At 37.1% G+C, this 21,811-nt stretch overlaps 1 protein-coding gene across 2 annotated transcripts; it reads right to left on the bottom strand.

Annotated features, from left to right (window-relative positions):
- Positions 1 to 4,158: 4,158 nt before the first annotated feature.
- Positions 4,159 to 20,986, bottom strand: DUSP19 (dual specificity phosphatase 19). 2 transcript variants are annotated; one of them, XM_061433473.1, is made up of 4 exons: positions 20,567 to 20,986; positions 14,955 to 15,001; positions 11,549 to 11,701; positions 4,159 to 6,191 (listed from the first exon to the last, which is right to left on the bottom strand). In XM_061433473.1, the coding sequence occupies exons 1-4, from the start codon at positions 20,790 to 20,792 to the stop codon at positions 5,934 to 5,936; spliced, it is 684 nt and encodes a 227-aa protein (XP_061289457.1). In that variant the 5' UTR covers positions 20,793 to 20,986; the 3' UTR covers positions 4,159 to 5,933. The 2 variants fall into 2 exon arrangements, with proteins under 2 accessions (XP_061289457.1, XP_061289466.1); XM_061433482.1 differs by having other exon boundaries at positions 6,104 to 6,191; positions 11,549 to 11,583.
- Positions 20,987 to 21,811: the final 825 nt, after the last annotated feature.

Here is a 21,811-nt window from a genome sequence, read left to right on the forward strand (position 1 = left end):
GTTATAAAACACATTCACTGCCTATAAAGGAATATGTGTATATGTGTCTGTAGCTTGATCAAAACTGCACATTGGGGAAAAAAGTTTTTAAAATATTTTAGGGCTCTTTTCTGTAATAGAATATATAATTGATATCTGTAGTCAATTTTTTTCTGGTGATTACTAGGAAATTATTCTCTTTAAACTTTGGTAATTATTATTAATTAATGTTATTATTGTAGGTAGATGTTGGTGAGGAGGAGTTTTTGTGTTTCTTCTTAAGGCTACTACTTACTTCAGCAGAACCAGGAGTGGTTGTGTTAGGAGATTCTTAGAAAATTCTGCCCTTGGTCATTTGCCCACCTCTCCTTAGTAAAGAAAGACCTCCATGGTTCAGAAACGTCAAAACAGAAGAAAATCTAACCAGCAGAAGGTTGAGTGATGAGTGTAGATGTGTCTGTTATTATACAGTGGTGTTACATTGAATGCAAGCTCGATGGGGGCAAGGATTTTTGACTGTTTTGCTGATCATTATATCCCTAGCACCTAGCACAGTATTTGACGTGCAGGGGAGTCCCTGAATGTGAAAAAAAAAAAAAATCATTTTTTTATATATTGAAGAAATACTAGGAAAATCTGCTAGTGATATTCTCAAAGCAAGATCAGTTATATTTAAGACATGCTGTGAGAGTGTCATAAAATTGAAGATAGGCAATTATTATACCAGATTTTTTTTAAGAGGAAAGGGAGAATGCTAAAACTTATACATAGTAATGCTATAATGTATACATAGTAAGCTGTGTGCCAATTCTAGAGAAAATGTAGGGAACTTTTTGTTTGTGAGCACTTACAAAAGCATTTGCTATTACAAAAAATAAATATATATATGTGTGTGTGTATAGACATCACACACACACACATCACTAGTGGTGAGACATTAGCTCTCTTCATTTACGTCCTAAGTTCATGAAGTTGCATTAGCAGTAATTACAACTACTAGTAAGTGGATTCACAAATTTATTAGCACAACTGGACTATTCAAAGAGGGCAGTGAGAATTCAGTTCAAGCACTGAAAGCAATTTCCCTCTCCTCCTGGTATGATACACAAATGGGAAGAGTGGGTGAAAACATAGGAGCAATAGCAAATTACACTATTTATGTGCTCTCTTTTTAACTTTGAAGAATTCACCACTCTGTAGACAAGAAGCATTAGCAAAATCAGGTCATTGTGCTTATACTCTTACACAGAACACTGTTTATATTCACAGAAGTATTCTCTCAAAAAATATTCCTACACCATTAATTGCCATTTGAGCCTTTATTATCATAAGGTGCATGGCTGTAACATAGCTTGACCTGCTACCAGAAACACTCCACAAGGACAATTATGAAAATAATTGACTGTAAATTATAGGCTAGACAGCCTAGGTCCATCAGGAGATAAACCACACAATAAAGAGTGGGAAAGTTTAATATAAAAGTTTATTAACTATAAAAGGGTTGGAGTAATGAGGGATTGGTTGGAAAGGAAGAAGTAAAGTGCTCTAAACAGTAGCATAGGAAGAGTGGATATAAAGAACAGTCACCACCACTGGGGAACTGTTTAAGGAAAAAGTCTCCCAGGGTTGAAATCTGGATCTTGTTGCAGAGTGAAGCCATGGCTCACAGAATGGCAGAGATATGGAAGAACTTTCTGGAAATGCACCCTCTAGGATGCTACGCAAAGCTTTCGGCAGGGAGGTATTTCACGTCACTCAGTCATGTCTGACCCTTTGCAACCCCATGGACTATATAATCCATGGAATTCTCCAGGCCAGAATACTGGAGTGGGTAGCCTTTCCCTTCTGCAGGGGATCTTCCCAACCCAGGGATTGAACCCAGGTCTCCCACATTACAGGCAAATTCTTTACCAGCTGAGCCACAAGGGAAGCCCTGCTATAAAACCACCCCAGGGAATTACCCAGGAAAGCTGCTGCCACTGGGTGCTGAAGAAGCCTGGCTCCCAGGACTAACGAGGTGGTGGAGAAGCTGTGAGCATCGTTGGAGGCTATCTGATCTGCAGCAGTCTGCCTTGAAAGCACACCAAGCCCAGTAGAAATGACCCTTCCCCATGAAAGGGCTCTCCAACACACAGCACCTTCTACTGACAAAGCTCAACATCACAGCCACTGTCAAGAGAAAGGTATGTAAATTGCCCATCTTCCTTTTTATAGACACAATTATGAGTGGAGTTGGAGCTGAGACAATAAATGGATAATTGGCACATAAGCCATTCTTCTTTCATATCTTGAGTGAAAGCAAAATACCATATCCTGGATACTCTTGCTGAATGTTTGATCAACTTTTTAATTTCTAATAACTTTGATAGAAAATTATTGCAGGAATTTCCTGGTGGTCCAGTGGTCGGGACTCCATTCTTCTATTGCAGGGGGCACGGGTTCAATCCCTGATCAGGGAACTAAGAGCCTGTAAGCTGTGGGCATGGCCAAAAAAGAGAAAGTACATTATTCAGAAATTAAAAAGGACACTCATGTGTTCTGTTGTGTAGGGTCCTATGCGGCCCTGTTCCAGACCCATTACTAGTGTTCCCTGCTGTCACTCTCAGGCACTGTCTGACATGGCTGCAGATGTGCACTGCAGTTCACTTGCCAGGGCATGAATGATGACCTGCAGTGGGCACTGTTAAGCTGGCACAGCAACATGCATCAATTCTTTTCCTTCCTTCCCCCCACCTCTCTTTCTGACAAGAACTGTTTGAGTGCCTGTTACGGGGCACACACTGGTCAGACAAACAACATAGTAAAAATCTCTGCCCTCACGGGGAGCCCAGGTTTTGATGGGAAAAGCAACAAAATAAAGAAAAATACATACAATTTTGGTGACAATTAGGGATATACAGTAAATAAAACAGGGAAAGGTAGATATAAGTGCTAAGGATGCGAGCCACTTGAAATAAGGTGGTCAGAGAAGGTTTTACTAAGAACGTAAATCTCAGTTTAATCTGAGAGTAATTTAGCATCTTCTCTTGACTTACAGTACTAAGATATGCTATTGAATTTTCACTGCCAATTTATCCACAGTAATGCCAATTACAAGAACTGACTTTAGCTCTTCACTTCTTGAGGTGACTGGAGCATCAAATTTCCACAGACCTTTAAACTAATTTATATTCTAAAATGTCTAACTCAGTGTTTTGCCAATGAGATTTTTTAAATCCAGAATTTGATGGCAAATAAGTCTTTTAAAACAAATAACCTCAAAGAAATAAAGATACTAATGGGAGAAATAGTAAATTTATTATTTTTATTAAAGTATATCAATACCCAGAAACAATAAAGGGCACATTATAAATATGGATACAAAACAGTAAGTTAAAGTTTTACTTGAAGTAGAAAAGTTTAAACTGTTTTATCAATGAAGACAAACCAAAAATGTGTTCATTGTAAATATCATTGCATGTAACATAAAAATATAAAACCTTAAAATCTTCTGCTTTAAAGTCTTAAATAACTACAGGTAACTAAATATGTTCAGGAGGCTTTGGGCAGAAAAATCAACTACTTAGGGTCAGCTCGAAAAATCAAATAATTCCTTGTGCTACATTTTTTTTTTTTAATGTATTGTGGGTTGCTTGTAAAGGTGTTAACTCACCCAGTTTATTGTGTAAGGTAAAAGGAAAATACTATGATTTATACTTGCTACATTCCAGAGTCTTTGGAGAATTTACCTTTGAAGGAGACTTTCTAAAATAGGAAAATCTGTTTTAAAATAGAGGCACAAAGTCCTTGAAATAGTTTTGTCACTCCCTCAAAACAGATGTATATTTGAAATCTGTTCATAATATGTGAGGGATTCCCTCGTGGCTCAGATAGTAAAGAATCTGCCTGCAGTGCAGGAGACCCAAGTCTAATCCCTGTGTTGGGAACATCCCCTGGAAAGGAAATGGCTACCCACTCCAGTATTCTTGCCTGGAGAATTCCATGGGCAGAGGAGCCTAGTGGGCTACAGTCCACGTGGTCGCAAAAAGTTGGACACGACTGAGCAACTAACACTTTCACTTTTCTATAATACGTGGAATAGAGAATCATAGTAATAAAGCTCCTTTTTGTAAATAACTAGGTATGACTCATGGGGAGCCAAATAAACATGTTACATGTACAACCTATCATTGCCTCACATAATACCCCTCATTTAAAAGACTGGATTCCCTTCACCGATTTATTTTAGATACAGCAAACTACTACCATTTAAAAGAAAACAAAACTGATGCTCAGTGCCCTTCTGTAGATGTGCCAGAATATACACGTTTGCACTGTAACCAGGTCACTACAGGCAACAACATATAACTACAGACAAAAATAGACTATCCATAAGAAATAAGTTCTATTTAAGGCTTCATGTTTACAACATTTAAAGGCTGAAAATGAAATAACAATAACAAAGGAAAATGTATTTAAATAAATACTTACATGCGACCAGACAAGGTTTACCCAGCAAATCCTCAGCAATATTAACTATAAAGACAATATTATACACCAGTCTCATATTTAAGAGGATTCTGTCTTCAGGCTTCAGACAGCTTACTGTAGGTTGATTATACTTAGGCTGCTTCTTAACAGATGGAAAGTTCATAGCTTTGCATACGATGACATCTTGTCAGGCTATAAGCAATCTTAAAACATAATTTGCATTTATCGCTTCTACTTTTTGCTCCTGCCAGCATAAGAAAGCCTGCTTTTTCAAATGCACAGATGTGTTCAATGTGCACTTTCCAACTTATGTATAGGAAAATGCTTGCTCTCTAATGTGTATCTAAGGAAAGCTCAGGATTTTCTTACTAAAATCTACAGGGCAATGACATTTTCTAAGTCATGCAAATCTACTTGAAAGCTCTTAAACTCCATCTTAATTATTATAATTAATTTTAAGTGGATTTTATTCTGAATAATTCAAAGCATATCTTTAAGCAAATTCATAATGAACAGAGCTTAGCCTTGCCAACATGGAGACTTAATAAAAAAAAAAGAAACCATTCAAAGCCTCTGGCCAGAAATAAAATTGTAAATGATTTTGGGCTTTCTAAAAATGTATTCAAAATTTCTTACAAAACCGTAAGTGTTCCTTCCTTAAAAATATGTTCCCTAAGAAGAATACCAAACTAGAAAACAGGCCACATTTTAAAAATGATTCTTCAGTTTGAAACACTTTCCTACAGATTCAAGGAGTTCATAAAATTATGACATGGAATCCCAAAACAGAATGCTAGGAACCCAGAATAAAACGTACACAGTGTAAGAGACTAGCACCTAATTAAAGAACAATACGCTCACAATAATGTAAGAGAGCACAGCTACACAAAAATGTTTAAAAATAGACATGGAATATAATTTAAAAATCAAAATGAAAAGTGGGTGCATGTTCATAAAAGGACATAAAAATTTTGTGAATAATGTAACTACTACATAGGTATTGTATAAATCTTCAGATTTTGGTTACCTTTTTGGGGAGGTTTAAGGTATTGTTTTTTCATCTTAAATTCTTCACAAAGAAATTTGCCTTCTTCTGAAGTAGTAAATCAAATAGCACTTCACGTTTTTTCTTTCATGGAAATAGTTGCTGGCATAGAAAACTACCAGAAGTTTTAATCAACTAATTTAATCTTTCAAGCTTTAATATAGATGTTAAATGTAAACCTTTTCTTTCTACAGAAATCAATTATTGGTAATACATTGTTATTTTCCCTTAGCAAATCAAAACATTCAATCCCACATTATAATACTAAAGAAAACATGATATAATTGAAAAATTTATTTATACCCTAGTTTAGGATGATCAATTGACCTCTATTTCCACTTGAAAAAAAAGCATGAGGAAAGGAGCTTTCTACTAGTTTACTCTCCAAAAAAGGAGGGAAGGTGGCTCCAGAGACCAACTCAGAAAGTACAGTTGTCCATCATTGGCTAGAATGTAACTCAGGAACTGTTGCTTCTTCTAATTCCTGTAGTTTGTCACATTTATTGCTTTCTTTGCCCCCTTGATATGTACGAAGCTGCTCCAGAAAGCCAGCATTGGGACATATGGAAGGCCTTGCATTTTTCACCAAAGAAAAAGCACTGGTAAATGAGATTTCTTCAGAATTCATTAGGAAGCCTATTATAATTGCAGCAGCCCTGGAAACTCCTGCATTACAATGAACAAGAACCACTCCATCCTATAATAAAACCAAACAAAAATCTTCATTATTTATTTAAGAAAAGTTGTACTGAAATCTTATACTATTTAAAAACTATAAAATAAAAATATTCACTTTATCAATTTATTTGACTCAATTTATTCAATCATCAGAAACCAATGCACTGTAGGGAATGAATGGGGAAAAAATCAATCAATTAATCAACACCTTCTTTTCCCACCTCCCAGGTTTGAAATGCTTTGATGATATATTTGGAATTCTGAAATTATCTTTTATTACCCTGAAGTAATCTAGTAAAGTACCCATAAAAGTCTAGTAATTTAGTAGCCACAGGCCTATAAATAAGAGAAAAATCAGAGAAAATATATGTGGAAATATAAATAAAACCACAATCATAAACTACACAGAAAGCTCATGTACATATTAGGTATATATACTGTTCCAATAAAGAAATTAGTATCACTGGCTTAGAAATCTATCTATAAAATGATCAGTAAGTAAAAAATGTTCTTCCTTTGGATCTATTTTATTCTGTTATTTTATATAGTTAAACTTATGAGGCAGTAAAATGTTGACTCAAATAGCTCATGACAACATGAAGTGGAAAAGGTAATTTAGACACCAGCATGAGGTCAATAAATGCAAAATGTTTCAGGTAACTTGCAAATGATACTTTACAAGTGAAAAGGGACACAGTACAAGACCAATGCTGATGGGGGTAATATTGCATTAATAATGAATGTGATATATCTGATGGATCAGCACTGATAGAGGTTGGCTTATCTCAGGCCTTTTAAAAGTTAATGATCTTAATGAAACGTAGTGAATGGTGAGCACACCCTGCAGAACCAGGCATTTTAGTTACTTCATTTCTTGATTTTTCTTTTTGTACAACACAGACAACATGGGAACAGGGAAGGGGAAAAGAAATCTGACAACTGAAAACTCTCAAAAAAAAAAAAAAAAGAAAGAAAACTCTCTGCCCAAAGCATACATCAACAATGCTATGTTCATGGCTTATTAGATTATTTTACAAGGTAGTTCTTAGATGCATAAATCCGTTGCAAAATTCCTTTCCAAGTCTATTATAACAAGTGTAGCAAATGTATCTCACTTCAAGAAAGAAAGAAAAATGATTCATAAGATTAGTTAATATTTTAAAAATTCTTTTATCAAAAATACAATTTTAATTGTTTATATTTATATATTTCAGAGTCATTTCCAGATATTGTTTCTGCACAAGAAAAGCAAAACAAAAATATTCACTATGCATATATAGAACTTTTCTCACTTTGTACAATGGCTCTTTTTAATAAGACTTAAGACATTTTAAAATCATATTACAGTAACCAATGGACACTGCTAATGAACTTCTTTTTTAAAAATAGTATTTATTTATTTATTTGGTTGCATCATGTCTTATTTGCAGCTGGCAGTATCTTTAATCATTTCTTGTGGCATGTGGGCTCCAGTTCCCTGACCAGGGATCAAACCAGGGACCCCTGCAGTGGGAGCTCGGAGTCTTAGCCACTGGATCACCAGGGAAGTCCCACTATTAATGAACTTCTTTTAACGCAAAACAAATTAGATTTTCCAAAGAAACTTGGGCTCATAACATTAATAAGAGATACCCTCCAGAATAATTTTTAGTGTTTCCTGACGTTGTATCAGTTATCACTATTTTATGATCTATACATATGCTTTTGAAAATGAAACTAGCTTTAGTCTTACAGTGTAATCAGTTTTAGCTATTATTTAATAATGTTAGTATTTTCTTCTCTCTTACATTCTTTATGTAACAGATACTTTTCTGTTAGTTTCTACAGCCTTTGAATTTATTTATTTACCTCTTATTCCTTGAGTATCATACTGCCCTTGAAAGTATTTCCAAAGAAACTACTAGTTTCATATCCCCTTTCCAGAATTCAAAGTAATGACAATTAAATAATTTATAAAGCAATTTTTCTTTTGCATTTGCTGTCGTCCTGTGCTTAAAAGGGTTTTTCCTCTCGTTGGTCCAGCTAACCATGGCTTCTAAGAAGCCTGTCTCTCTGCATGAGAGGTGGGCAGGAAGAATATCCAAGACATCTTTTTATGCCTAGTACTTAGTGCAATTTTTGGCACATAGTAGGTATTCCATAAATGTCTGCTAAGAAAAAAAGTTTGTTATGCATTTTGAGAAAACATTTTCTTAAAAAATCATATCACTATTTTGCAATGGGCAGATAAGAATTATAGTATTTCCATTTTATGTAGCTTGCTTTGTTCTCATGTTGTTATTAATAGCTTTTCAATTAGATTGCCAGCTCCTTAAAGGCAGCAATATACATCCCTTCTATCTTCTCAGAATAAGGAACTCATATATTTTGACAGATCAAGTTCAGATCTTTTTTAAAAAATGAGTCTTTTGATATATAGAAAAATACATTAAAATACTACAAGTCGTTATATGTATTGGTGAAAATGGGTGATCTTAATTTTTACTTATCTATATTTTTCCAATGTTATAAACTACTTACATGTTTTAAAAATCACATCTTATAAATAATGAAGTAAATGTGGAATATCAAATACACAGTTCGTACTAACAAACAAAATCTTCTGCACATAAAAAAGGGGATCAAGTAAATACTCAAGTAAAAGAACTCTTGAACCTATGGAGGTTATCTTACTACTACCATGTCATGTGTATTTCTGTCCCTTTGGGCATAAGCCTGGCAGATAACACATTAGGTGGAGATACAGGAAGGACAGAGAAACCAAACAAACAGGGTTTTATAACTACAGGGAAAAATGAGGACAGACATGGGGAAATGGAAGACATCCTATTTGGCAGCTTTTGTGAAAAGATGAAAACAACAAACGAGGGCCTAGAAAGGGAGTTCTGAAATAGGCAATTCACAGAGTAATCGCATTTAATAATGCCTGAATACACAACAGGCAAAATCATGAAGAGATTTCTTCTAGGAAAAAAAAAATAGAATGAAGAAAATTCAAGAATTCTTTTGCTAAAGTTAAACGTGCATTATCTAAACAATAAAGAGCTTCCAGGGTAAGGAAATTTACGGCTGAGGCTAAGGTTCCAGTAAAACACATAAGGCTTGAGAAATCAGAACATATTACAGAATTCAGATATATTTTACAGCAGAAACCCTTCAGGCATCTCCTCAGATTCCCTTGATGCCATCATCTCATGGACCCTCAGCTGTTCCACCTCAGCTGCCACCTCTGTGGCTGACTATTTCCCGTAGGCCTACTGAGTTCTGCTTGCCTAAGAATACCTGGCTCTTCCCCCATGTCAGTCTCTGCAGAGACCGGTACACCCTGAGTTCTGGATTCGCTTGCTGCTTCTGAACTTGGATGGCAAGTCACACCACAGGGCTTCAAGGTGGCTGCTGAAAAAGCGGGGTGCTGTAACCTGGAATTGTGGGGGTATTTACCTCTCCATGCATAAACTCTGACCAATGGGAAACAGGAGCTGACAGAGAGCCAGGCAGGTAAATTCTCTCTCTTAATTCTCTCTTTCCCAAAATCTGTATTGAGGTGCAGTGTCTTTGGATTCCCTGCCTGGGGACGTCTTGGGTACCACCTTGCCAAGGAACCAGCTATTTTGCTATCAGCTCATTGTGAAGCCGTGCTCAGCAGGGTAAAAACATCATCTTACATTGCTTCTCATCCTTTTCTGAATCACTTCCCTTTCTTCTCACTCTCACTGCCTAGGGACTGCACCTCTCAAATGAAGCATCAGCTCTAAATCCTTGCCTCAGGTTCTGTTTTGTGAGAAACCCAAACTAAGGACCACTTTAATTAACTATTAACCCTTTCACTTTTTACTTGAAACATGTATATGTTTAATGTCTAATATGACATGTCTAATATGTCTAATATGAATATAAGTATGAATAATGTTTACATTTTTCCATTACCATCTAAGGCATATTATACATCTCCTTAGAAAAGCAGCTAACACAGAAACATTATCACTTTTATTCCTAACACTATTAGCTGGTACACTGGCATGTGACAATCTAGGATCTATATAATTTTTCACAAGCTAAAAGAGTGGCCAATATCAGGCTTTGAATTAGAAAACCTCTTCCTTTTTTTTTTATCCAAATATCTACTATTAAATAATGTTGAATAGTTTAATATTTTTCCAGCAATCTAGAGGAAGGTATCTAGAACAGTGTTGGGCACATAAGGCACTCAATAAATATTACTAAATGAAAGGAAGAAACAGAGAAAGGCAAGGAGATAAGGTAGAAGGAAAATCATTAGAATTTAATTAAGCTATAATGTTAACTATTGTTTATTGCCAAGTGCTCCATGACAGTTAACTTTTCTCTATAAGAGCTTCTACATTCCCATCTATTTATCTCACATAAATTTTATAAGAATTATATATTGACTAAAAATGATATAATGTCAAGGCATAATAATTGGTAAAGCCAACCTAGAAGCCCTGCCTGTCAGAGTGTTCCCTTGGATCTAGTACCAAGATTAAAGTATTGTATTTTCTGTGGGTCTTCTCAAGTCAGAGAACCAATGGACAGCTATTGATCAGCATTTTCAAACAATCTTGGTGATATTCATCTTCATAAACACACTAAGGACCAGAGCAGCCTCTGTTCCATAGTTCACCTGATTACCTTGCAAAGTGGTCAGAGGGCAGATGGTGAGAGACGATCAAAAGGAACCTTAGCATCGGGCTGGCCAAAAAGGTCATTCGGATTTTTCTGTAAGATGTTACGGAAAAACCCAAACAAACTTTTTGGCCAACCCAGTTGAGCAGAAAATTTTAAATCCTAACATTTCTTAGGAAAGCATAGGAAGATGAGAAATCAAAGTTAAAAAATAGAGGCTTCCCTGGTGGTCCAGTAGTTAAGAATCTGCCTTCCAGTGAAGGGGATGTGGGTTCGATCCCCGGCTACAACAAAGATCCCACGTGCTGTGGGGCCACGAAGCCCAGGTGCCACAACTACTGAGCCTGTGCTCCTCAACTAGAGAGTCTGAGTGCCACAAAACACAGAGCATATGCGCTCTGGAGTCTGCACACAACTACAGAGCCAAGCACTCTGGAGCCCAAGTGCCACAGCTAGAGGGAAGCCCACAGGCTGCAAGAAAGAACCCTATGCCACAGTCATGACCCAATGCAGTCAAAACAGTAATAGTAAATAAATGCAAGAAAATAAAAATAAGTACATCATTGGAAGAAGAGCAACTGGAGGACTGAATAATTAAAGGAATTAATGAAATATTGTTGAAAGGGAAATTTCATAATAGTTCTTACATATTCATTACAGAAAGAAGTGGATAAGGGACCAATATTTTAAAATTTCTGTTCTTGAGGAACTGTGAATCAGTACCAAACTTACCTTCATTTTTGCTTCTTCAATAAATTCAAAACATTCTGGAAAATAAGACAGGATATTGGTCTCAGGCAGATCCAATATAGAAATATTCTTATATATAAAGTCATTGAGGAAAGCATTTTCAACTCCATATGCAACATTGAGAATATGAGTCACCTTAAAAGAGAAAAAAAAGATAATTTAAAAAATTTCACATGAATTAGGTTAATTAAACCTCAAAAATTATGTTTAAATAAAATTAAACCTAATTAGGTTACTTAGGTTAATTAATTAGGTTAATTAAATTGAGATGTTGAGATCTGTAACAACACATAATTTAAGCATGACTCACTTGGGCTTCCCAGGTGGCTCAGTGGTAAAGAATCTGCCTGCAATGAAGGAAATGCCAGAGACGTAGGTTCGATCCCTGGGTCAAGAAGATCCCCTGGAGGAGGAAATGGCAACCCACTCCAGTATTCCTGCCTGGAAAATTCCATGGACAGAGGAGTCTGCTGGGCGACAGTCCAAGGACTCACACAAAAGTCAGACACGACTGAACACATGAACACTTGAATAACATGTCCTTCAGGGAGCCTTCTCTGCTTGTCTCCTCCCTTACCAGAAGTGCTATTTCTACACACTCATATTTGCTGTTACCATTGTTCAGTCGCCATGTCATGTCTGACTCTTTTGTGACCCCTATGGACTGTAGCCCACCAGGCTCCTCTGTTCATGGGATGTCCCAGACAAGAAGACTGGAGTGGGTTGCCATTTCCTTCTCTAGGGGATCTTCCCAACCCAGGGATCAAACCCACATCTGCTTGGCAGGCAGGTTCTTTAACACTGAGCCTCCAGGGAAGCCCGTATACTCCTACAGTACCCTCTATGCGCCTTACAATAGCCCTTATCACCGAGAGTTCGTCTCCCACATTGTACTGGAAACTCCACCAGGGTAGGGACCATATTTAGCCTACTCACTTTTATAAGTAAGCATTGTGAGTGAACAGGAAACTTCACACAGAAAGTACTTAAAATATCCATTGGATAAATCAATTAATGTCCATAAAAAAATTAAAGTAAGGGACTTGCATTAGTAGCAATAACTTCCCTCTCAATAATTATTTCCCTACTTTTTTTTTGTATTCTTTGTAAGTACAGTCGTTCTCAAGTGTGGCTACACACTAGAACTATCCAGTGAGCTTTTTAAAAGTTCAATAGGCACACCCTGAGTTCTGGATTCTCTTGCTGCTTCTGGACTTGGACGGCAAGTCACACCACAGGGCGCTGGGTTTGGTTTCAAGGTGATTGCTCACTCAGTGAGGTTTTAAAAAGCACCAATGCCACAGGGTCTCAAACCCAGAAATTCTGATGAATTAGTCTGGTTGAAAGGTGGGATGGTCGTGAAAGATTTGCTTTCAAATGGCACATGTGAGCAACCTCCTCCTCCATCTACGCATTCAAGCTCCTTTCCTGGAGTCCACCAAGCAAATGGAAGAAGCCATGTGGGAAGTTTGTTAATAGAATCCAAAGGCTAAATGGATCAGATTCTGCCTTTCCTGCCCCCACTATCCTCACAGGTGTGGCTCTGACAGTGCCTTGCTCCTTCCCCCAACACAGCGAATTGGATTCTGGTGGACACCTGACTTAAGACAGAATGATTTAAGAAATTTAGAAAAAGGTGTACGAGACAGAATAATCCATAAACTCAAGAGCTTTAAGACAGCCATTTTGTGTTAAGTGTTCTGAGAAGCTGACAGATCCCTGCTTCCAAATGAGAAGAGCAGATGTGCAGAGAGGGGCCGTGTGCCAGCGGGTGGCCTTCTATTCTCTGGCACAGCCACTCTCCTCCCAGGTTCCAAAGAGCTCTCCCCGCCCTCGTCCCCCCACCCTCGTCCCCCCACCCTAAGATCATCAAATGCATTCTCCTTCCTTGCTCAGGTTTCTGTGGTCCACAGCCCAGAGTATTGATTAAGATATTCAGGGAACTAGACCTCATGAAGAGAGGGCCATAAGCTATTTACAAACCTAACTGCCTCGTGGAGGAAAACAACAGAAAAAAACCTCTAATCTGCTCAAGAGGAGAGATGGGAGAATTCTAGACAGAAGGGAAGAACATTTTTAGAAGATACTGTCTGAAACATCCTTCTGCTTTCCCTGGTGAAGGCCTCTCAGGCTATGTCAAGTTACCCTCCCACTCCAAGAGTACCTCTGGCCAGGGCTGTATGACTCTGCCTTTAATTACATAATAGATTTTCCAACGTTGTATGATACTGATGTGTTTGCCCTGTCTTTAGAACTATATTCTACATCCCCCAAAGATCAAAAATGAGGCCTGACCACTTACAGAATATATCTGTATCTATACAGCTTTCCTATCTATCACAGGATTATGAAGATGACAAAATGAGAATCTTGGGGAAACATGCTGAAAGGTAAAACTGCTTTACAAATATTGTGGGCTATTAAACTATCCAATGTCTAGGTAGTTTAGCTGCTTGGAAATGCAATTCATATGTGTATTGATTCAATGATCCTGCTTGAAAAGAACTGTACCAAGTCACAGGTCATGGTGGTGGTGCTGGAAGTCCACCAGTCATGTCCCAGTCTTTGCAACCCCATGGACTGTAGCCTGCCAGACTCCACTGTCCATAGAATTCTACAGGCAAGAATACTAGAGTGGGTTGCCATGCCCTCCACCACAGGATCTTCCAACCCAGGGATCAAACCCAGGTCTCCTGCACTGCAGCAGATTCTTTGCCATCTGAGCCACCAGGGAAGCCCAAGATGTGGTGGTGGGGACCTAACCTAAAACCTTTCCAGTAATCAAGCATACTTCCAAAATGAAGTTTCAGAGGTCCTTTAAATGGTTGACCTTGGGATGCCCTTTAAAATAGAGATAATAAGTACAGCCCCTTCACTGCGTACTTAGTATGTGATAAGCACTCAGGTTAACTCACTTAAACCTCACATCTAGGCAATATCAAAATTTTATTTTTTGAAGTCATTCAAAAATCAAAACCTTATTTAAAAAATTAAGAGGTCTTGCTCTTCAACCTGTCCTCCACTCCATTATCGCCCACCTATATGGTAACTACCTTTATCCATTTCTTATACATTCTTTTAGGGTATTTTTAAAAGATATTTATATCTTATAAGACAGATATTTACATCAAATATTTTATTTACTCTCTTTCTTACACAAGGGCAACACTGTGGGGATTTTTGGCCCCGTTTAAAAATGTCCTTCAGATCCTTTCATATCAGTATTTAAAGACTGTTGTGTGTGTTTTTTAAAAGCTATATAGCATTCTGTCATTGTTCATTTAACCAATTCCCTACTAATGGAAATGTGGGTTGCTTTCAATAATTTGCTATTATAAACAGTGCTGCAGTAAATAACTTGGAACACTCCTGATGCATTTCTTCTTACCTTGAGTCTTTTCAAAGTATCCAGATCATGAGCAGCATCTTGTGACCCTATAAGAAATAAATCACATCACCTTGAACATAAAACCAATTATCCTGACTGTTAATCTGAATTTTGTAACAATTGTGTTGGTTATTATTTTAAGAAATACACCTTGGGAGGACCTGAGTCCAACTCTTTGAAAGATAATTCAGGAATATTCATTTAAAAATATTCATCCTGTAAATACTTTTGGACTCTGAAATCCCACTTCTAGGAATTGTTCCTAGAAAAATTGGGCATTGGGTTTGGGTGGATTTTTGTTTGTTTTGTTTTTGTGGGGTTTATTTTGTATTACCAACAATATTGTGAAGAACATCCTAATAGCTAATCTTTGCAATATCCAAAACTTTTAGGAAAAATTCCTAGAAGTGGGATTTCAGAGTCCAGAAGTATTTACAGGATGAATATTTTTGATGAATATCCCATGAAAATATATACGGCCCTTTGAAATGAGAAATGTAGAAGAATATTTATTGCATGGAAATATATTTTCAATATATTAGGTGATAAAAGCAGGTTACAAAACATCAATCATTTCTGTAAAAATAAAAACGATGTATATGCTTAAAAATGGGCAAGAAGTATATAGAACAAAATGTTACAGTAAGATTATAGGTGACTTTTTTCTTCATGCTCACGTGTACTTTTTACAGTATCTATTTCTTTTGTAACTGAAGAAAAGAATATTAAAAAGACATCCACAAAATGCTTTAGTGCCAGCTCGTCCGGGAACACTCAGTAGCTTAGAGCAAACACTGCTGGTCTACAGAGTTCCACCCACGCTCCATGCACAGCTAGGGCTGTACCCTTTTCCAGTTGCTCCCTGTGAAAGTTGGCTTTCCAGATCTCCTACATTTGAAAAATGACTCTAGTTAATAAGCAAGTTTATACAGGAGAATAACTAGTTAAAATAAAATGAGTTACACAACTGAAAAAATAGGGCATTTATTATTTAAAGTTTTCAAGTATTTTACTTTCCTGAATTAGGTTCCATTTCTATAGAAAACATTTTTTTCACTTTAACTGTCTGGGAAATCTGCCAGCTTCCACCATGTGATTTTAGGTAGCTGGAAGGTCAGCAATATGCTGGTTGGCCAATATTCTCTTGGTAATACAAAGCTCACAGGCTGCTTACTGAATCTATATTCAACTTTATTCTACTGAAAACTTAGCCTATCAAAATATTAACATTTGTTAATGGTAGATATATAATTGCTATAGTCTGTAATTTTTTACACATTTGAAGTACCTCATAATTTAAAAATAATTTCTCAGTTTTCTGTAGGAAGTCCTATTCATCTCCAGGAGGAAAAATGGATTCAAGTAAGTTAACTGAAATTTGGTGGTTTTATATGCATGTCATCTTTTAAATAATAATTCCACTCTATTTCTTACAATAGAAAAAAGACAAGAAAAGAAAGAAACATGCATGAATGAAACTCTTTTCTTTTCTAGCCTCAACTGTCATTATTGTATTTCTTGAAGCTGGATATTTTCATTATTTCCATTAAATACATATACACCCCACACAGAATGAGTTAGTCATTTTCCAGAGTTGGTTGTTACATTTTGAAACTGATTTCCAGACAATGAATATATTGATTCAAATTTAGTGTTCTTGAGACCAAAGCAACTGACTCTTCAAACACAAGAAGAGTGTTAATAGTGTGGCAGGATAATTTTAGTCAGTACAAATGGACTTTGGGTAATTGTCCTGTGTGTTTCATCTAATACTTGGCAGTATTCAGTTCATGTTACTTCTCTCTAAATTCTAGATATAAACATTAGCTTTTCTCCAAATTAAATGGTTGCTTTGTATTGCAGTCTTCCATTAAGCTTTTGTTGGAAAAACACTTATTATTAAAAGAAATACTCTAAATCATTGTAACAATGTGTTATTTAAACCTTTGTTTTGAAAAAGTAGAATGTATCCTTTTATAAACTACCTTAATTAACATTTTAAAACAAATATCAATTTTAAGAATTTTATGATTTTAACAGTGGCAACATGAATCTATGATTGTGTTAAATTTAATAGAACTGAATAGCAAATCAATTTTAACTGTATGGTAATTTTAAATAACAGAAAAAGAAGTTGATGAATAGGACTACAACTAAAGAAATAAGTTTAATAATAATGTACAGTCATATTTTACATTGACACAACCCAATAATATTCGTGACCCTGGCCAAAAATTATTATGGAAATATTATAGATGAAGTAACTGATTTAGAAAGCACATTACATGCTATTGGAGCTGGGACTTCTAATAAGTTCAGTGTTCTGCAATCACATGTATCATAAAAAATAGGCTATGTAAGATCTCTAGAATTGTTTCTGTTTTTAATGAAAATACAAAATATTGCATAAATTCTGATGCAGCATGTCTTAATTTACAAATCTCTATTTTCATCATCACAGAAATAGACCAAAAAAATTATTACTGAAACAAACCAAAAAGATATTATTACATTACTGAAAAGGGAAATAAGTAATATTCTAAAGAGAAATGTTTTGGGGAAATTTGTAGGAGTGAATGTTCATAAATGGATAGAAATAGCATAAATTTCTATAATGATAAGGTAAAATAAAATTCATGAAAGAATTTTACAAAATAGCTTTACAAATTTAATGTATTATCTGCCTTCTAAAAATACTGAGTTTTCTAGATATCAGAAATCCTCTATAATCTTATATGTTAGTTGCTCAGTCATGTCCAACTCTTTGCAACCCCATGCACTGTAGCAAGAAAACTGGAGTGGATTGTATTTCCTTCTCCAGGGAATCTTCCCAAACCAGGGATCGAACCAGGTCTCTCGCAGGGAAGGTAGATTCTTAACCATCTGAGCGACCAGGGAAACCCTTATAACCTTATAAAGGATTCCCAAATTTTCATAGTATGGACATAGTAAGAAGTAAGTGTACCTTTTAAAACTACCCAAGAGAAATGGAATTTTCCACTTTTACAAATCAAGTTGGATTTAAGAAAAGTCCTAGTGAGATTTGTTATAAAAATATAATTTGCAAAACCAAGGACAAAAATACTAACTATGATCTTTTATCAACCTGTTAGGTATTTCAAGGGCCTATGTAAGATTTTTGAAATGCAGGAGCTTGGGTGAATTTATGAGCAAACTGAAAAGGACAGATCATATTTGTACAGCTTTCCACCTTCTTTATCCATCATCCAAAACAATATTTAATTTCATGTAGTGCCAGGTGGGAGCTGTGCTGCTTTGTAGAGATAGGGAAGTTTTTTGAAGCAACCTAGAAACAACCCCTGTATCATTCACCTGGAAAAACTTTAAATGTAACCATCCATAGGTCCCTCAGTAATAAGTTATTTGTAACCATCTCCCTCTCTTGTAACCATCTCCTTCTCCCAAGAAAGGAGGTTGTACCTGATGAAAACATCTCATGTCCTGATCCAAAGAGGAGACCATGTAAGGACTAGTTTCAGAAGTCCCTCCCACCACTCATTCAAGATCCTGGTAAGGTTCCAATGAGCTTAGAATACTACCTTGATTAGCCCACTTTGGATAAGTCTAGATTTAAAAAATAAGCAAAGTTCATGAAGACTCTGAAAGAGTGAATGATATTTTTAAATTCTACCATAATTATTTTAAACCATTATTACTACAATAGAAGCCAAATAACCAAAAAAATGTGCCTGGATGTATTTCCTTTCCTAGAAACAGTGTGCAAATCCTGGGTGAAATTTTCAGACTAAATGACCCACTAAATTTTTCACTTAGCTGCAGAAACTAACTGGACATATTTATTTGGTAAATTTAAAGCTAGGTCGAAGGCAATGGCACCCCACTCCAGTACTCTTGCCTGGAAAATCCCATGGATGGAGGAGCCTGGTGGGCTACAGTCCATGGGGTCGCTGACGGTCAGACACGACTGAGCGACTTCACTTTCAGGCATTGGAGAAGGAAATGGCAACCCAGTCCAGTGTTCTTGCCTGGAGAATCCCAGGAACGGGGAGCCTGGTGGGCTGCCATCTATGGGGTCGCACAGAGTTGGACACGACTGACGCGACTTAGCAGCAGCAGCAGCATGTAACAATGCACACAATACAGACTACAATAAATAACTCAAATGTATACTGCAACTGATATGTTTCAAAAAACTTTTGCAACAACTTTAGGACAACCCTATAAGATAAGCAGATATCCTTACTTCAGCTTTACAGATGGTTTCTTGGAGGACTGCTGCTGCTGCTGCTGCTGCTGTTAAGTCACTTTGGTCGTGTCTGACTCTGCGCGACCCCATAGAAAGCAGCCCACCAGGCTCCGCCCTCCCTGGGATTCTCGGGGCAAGAACGCTGGAGTGGGTTGCCATTGAGTTCTCCAATGCGTGAAAGTGAAAAGTAAAAGTGAAGTCGCTCAGTCGTGTCCGACTCTTCGGGACCCCATGGACTTCAGCCTACCAGGCTCCTCCGTCCATGGGATTTTCCAGGCAAGAGTACTGGAGTGGGGTGCCATTGTCTTCTCCGTTCTTGGAGGACTAGAGAGAATTAATAACTTGCACTAGCTCATCTACTACAAGTAGAGTAGGAAGAGTGAGGCTGAAAGCCTGGACTCTCTGAGGCAGTATACGTTAATGATGGAGAGCAGGAGTGTTACCAGACTTGAGCTGTGCAAGTTATTTAACGAATTGTTAAGTTCGATTCCAATCTGAAAAATGGAGCTGATGATCTCTGTTTCACAGAGCTTTTAAAAGGAGTGTGCACATCACACAGCATCTCACTGGCTATTTCTGACTCCCAATTCAGTGTTCTTTTTACACAAGAGAGGCTTGGCTATATAAATATTGAAAAATCATTGATTTTTCCAAGCCTTAATTTCTCTATTCATAAATGAAAAATTATTCAAACCTACTTAAAACACTGTTGACTATTTTTTAAGAACACTGCATCATATTTGTGGCAAGTTTGCACATTCATATCTGTGCTTCATTTGCTATTTGTAAATTATGCATTGTGCAGGGAATCTCTATTTCTCAGAATACAAGAAACCATAAACCATCAGACTCCTAGCTATAAAATAACAATCCACCTTCTTAACAGTCCAAAAACAGACACCAAGAATAGATGTGGCCACAGGAGGCATGCACTCCATATAGCTGCAACCCCAGGGCAGGCAAACAAGCACTTGTCTCTTCAAGCATTAACTTTTCTACAACTTTAACCCTCATCACTTGTAGTCTTGCCTAATAAAAGCATTAGTTTTACTTGGATAATCTTTTACGGCTATATCCTTTCATAATCCAATAAAGTACACCATCAATGTGTTGTCCTCCAGACAAGTTAGAAAAACAGGAAAGACGCTTTTCTAAAATTCAAATACCAGGTGCTATGTGCTACTAGAATCCATGCCTCTTAGGTTCATAGTGTGGCAGAAACAGTCCCAGGCAGCTAGGGGAAGTTCCAAATCCAGAAAAGGAAACATTTCAATTTTCTGGCACTTTTGGCTGATAGAACAGACTACTATATACTAGGAAGAAAAATGAGAAGTAATATGGTTAAAAGAACTCAACGATTTAGCGGCAAATCAAATATACTCACCCAGGAGCAACCATGGCTTAATAACACCAACTTTCAAGTCCAAGCTAAGGTCCTGCACATAGCCACAACCTCCCCCGCCGCTTGGCTCTACTTCTTCCACAACATGAATTCTGGCATCTTTCCATGTTTCTATAATTTTCTTTCCAGTCAGCGTTGTCACCCTGGTGCACTGCTTCCTGAGATTATTCCGGGAGAATGCCTTAATTTCCTGGTTAAGGGAGTGCATTACCTGAGCAGTGGCTAGGAACAAATACAAGCAAATCCAACTAGCACAGTGATGGACCGAACTTAAAGTCCCTTAGTGTTCAGGTAACAAAAACAACCTCATGGGCACACGGCCCGGCAGGTAACACTAGCTGACACTCGCCTGGAGACAAGAAAGCCCGGCTCCGTTTTTCCCAGCGCCGCAATGTAAGGAGAAGTTTGATTGGCCATTGAGAAAGGCACGCCGATTGGATGCTGTTTCTCCTTCCTGTTTAGCGGAAAACAATGCTATCCCTGCAGCTGCTGCTGCTCCTGCTGCTAAATCGCTTCAGTAGTGTCCGACTCCGTGCGACCCCATAGATGACAGCCCACCAGGCTCCCCCGTCCCTGGGATTCTCCAGGCAAGAACACGGGACTGGGTTGTCATTTCCTTCTCCAATGCATGAAAGTGAAAAGCGAAAGTGAAGTCGCTCAGTCGTGTCCGACTCTTAGCGACCCCATGGACTTCAGCCTACCAGGCTCCTCGGTCCATGGGATTTTCCAGGCAAGAGTACTGGAGTGGGCTGCCATTGCCTTCTCCGCCGGGGGGCTACAGCAGACGTTAAAAATTAGTCTTTGCTTTCTGTGTTCACACCTTTTCTTTCTGCTGTTACTGCCAAGAGGAACATTTACTCGATTTAAAAAAAAGAAAAAAGAAAAACTGTTGGTAGACGAGTAATAATTTAAATAAAATTTGCAAAAGTAATTTTTTCTTTTTAATTATTTAATTGTATATAAACAAGATAAACAAGAGCTTAATACATTTTCCCCCTGACTTCTCGCCTGCATTTTCATTATCAGTAAAACTGCTGAAGAAGCCTTCAGGCAATAAATATACACTCTTTATAAGAAGTATTGCAACAGTCTTTTCATACGTAGTTTCAGAAAGTGGTGATGCAAATATCCACGTTTACAAAACAATAATTATAGCATGATTCTTTAATTAGAATCATTATATATATATATATTATATATAGATATATATAGATATATTATATATAG

This window comes from Bos javanicus, chromosome 2 (genome assembly GCF_032452875.1).
Source record: "Bos javanicus breed banteng chromosome 2, ARS-OSU_banteng_1.0, whole genome shotgun sequence".
NCBI classification, from domain to species: domain Eukaryota; kingdom Metazoa; phylum Chordata; class Mammalia; order Artiodactyla; family Bovidae; genus Bos; species Bos javanicus.

Coding starts and splice junctions, on each gene's coding strand:
- DUSP19 (XM_061433473.1), bottom strand. CDS start 20,792: ATGCACTCCCTTAACCAGGAAATTAAGGCATTCTCCCGGAATAATCTC. Junction 15,002..20,566: donor TAAGCCATGGTTGCTCCTGG/GTGAGTATATTT, acceptor TATTTCTTATAG/GGTCACAAGATGCTGCTCAT. Junction 6,192..11,548: donor TTGAAGAAGCAAAAATGAAG/GTAAGTTTGGTA, acceptor GTTTTATTATAG/GATGGAGTGGTTCTTGTTCA.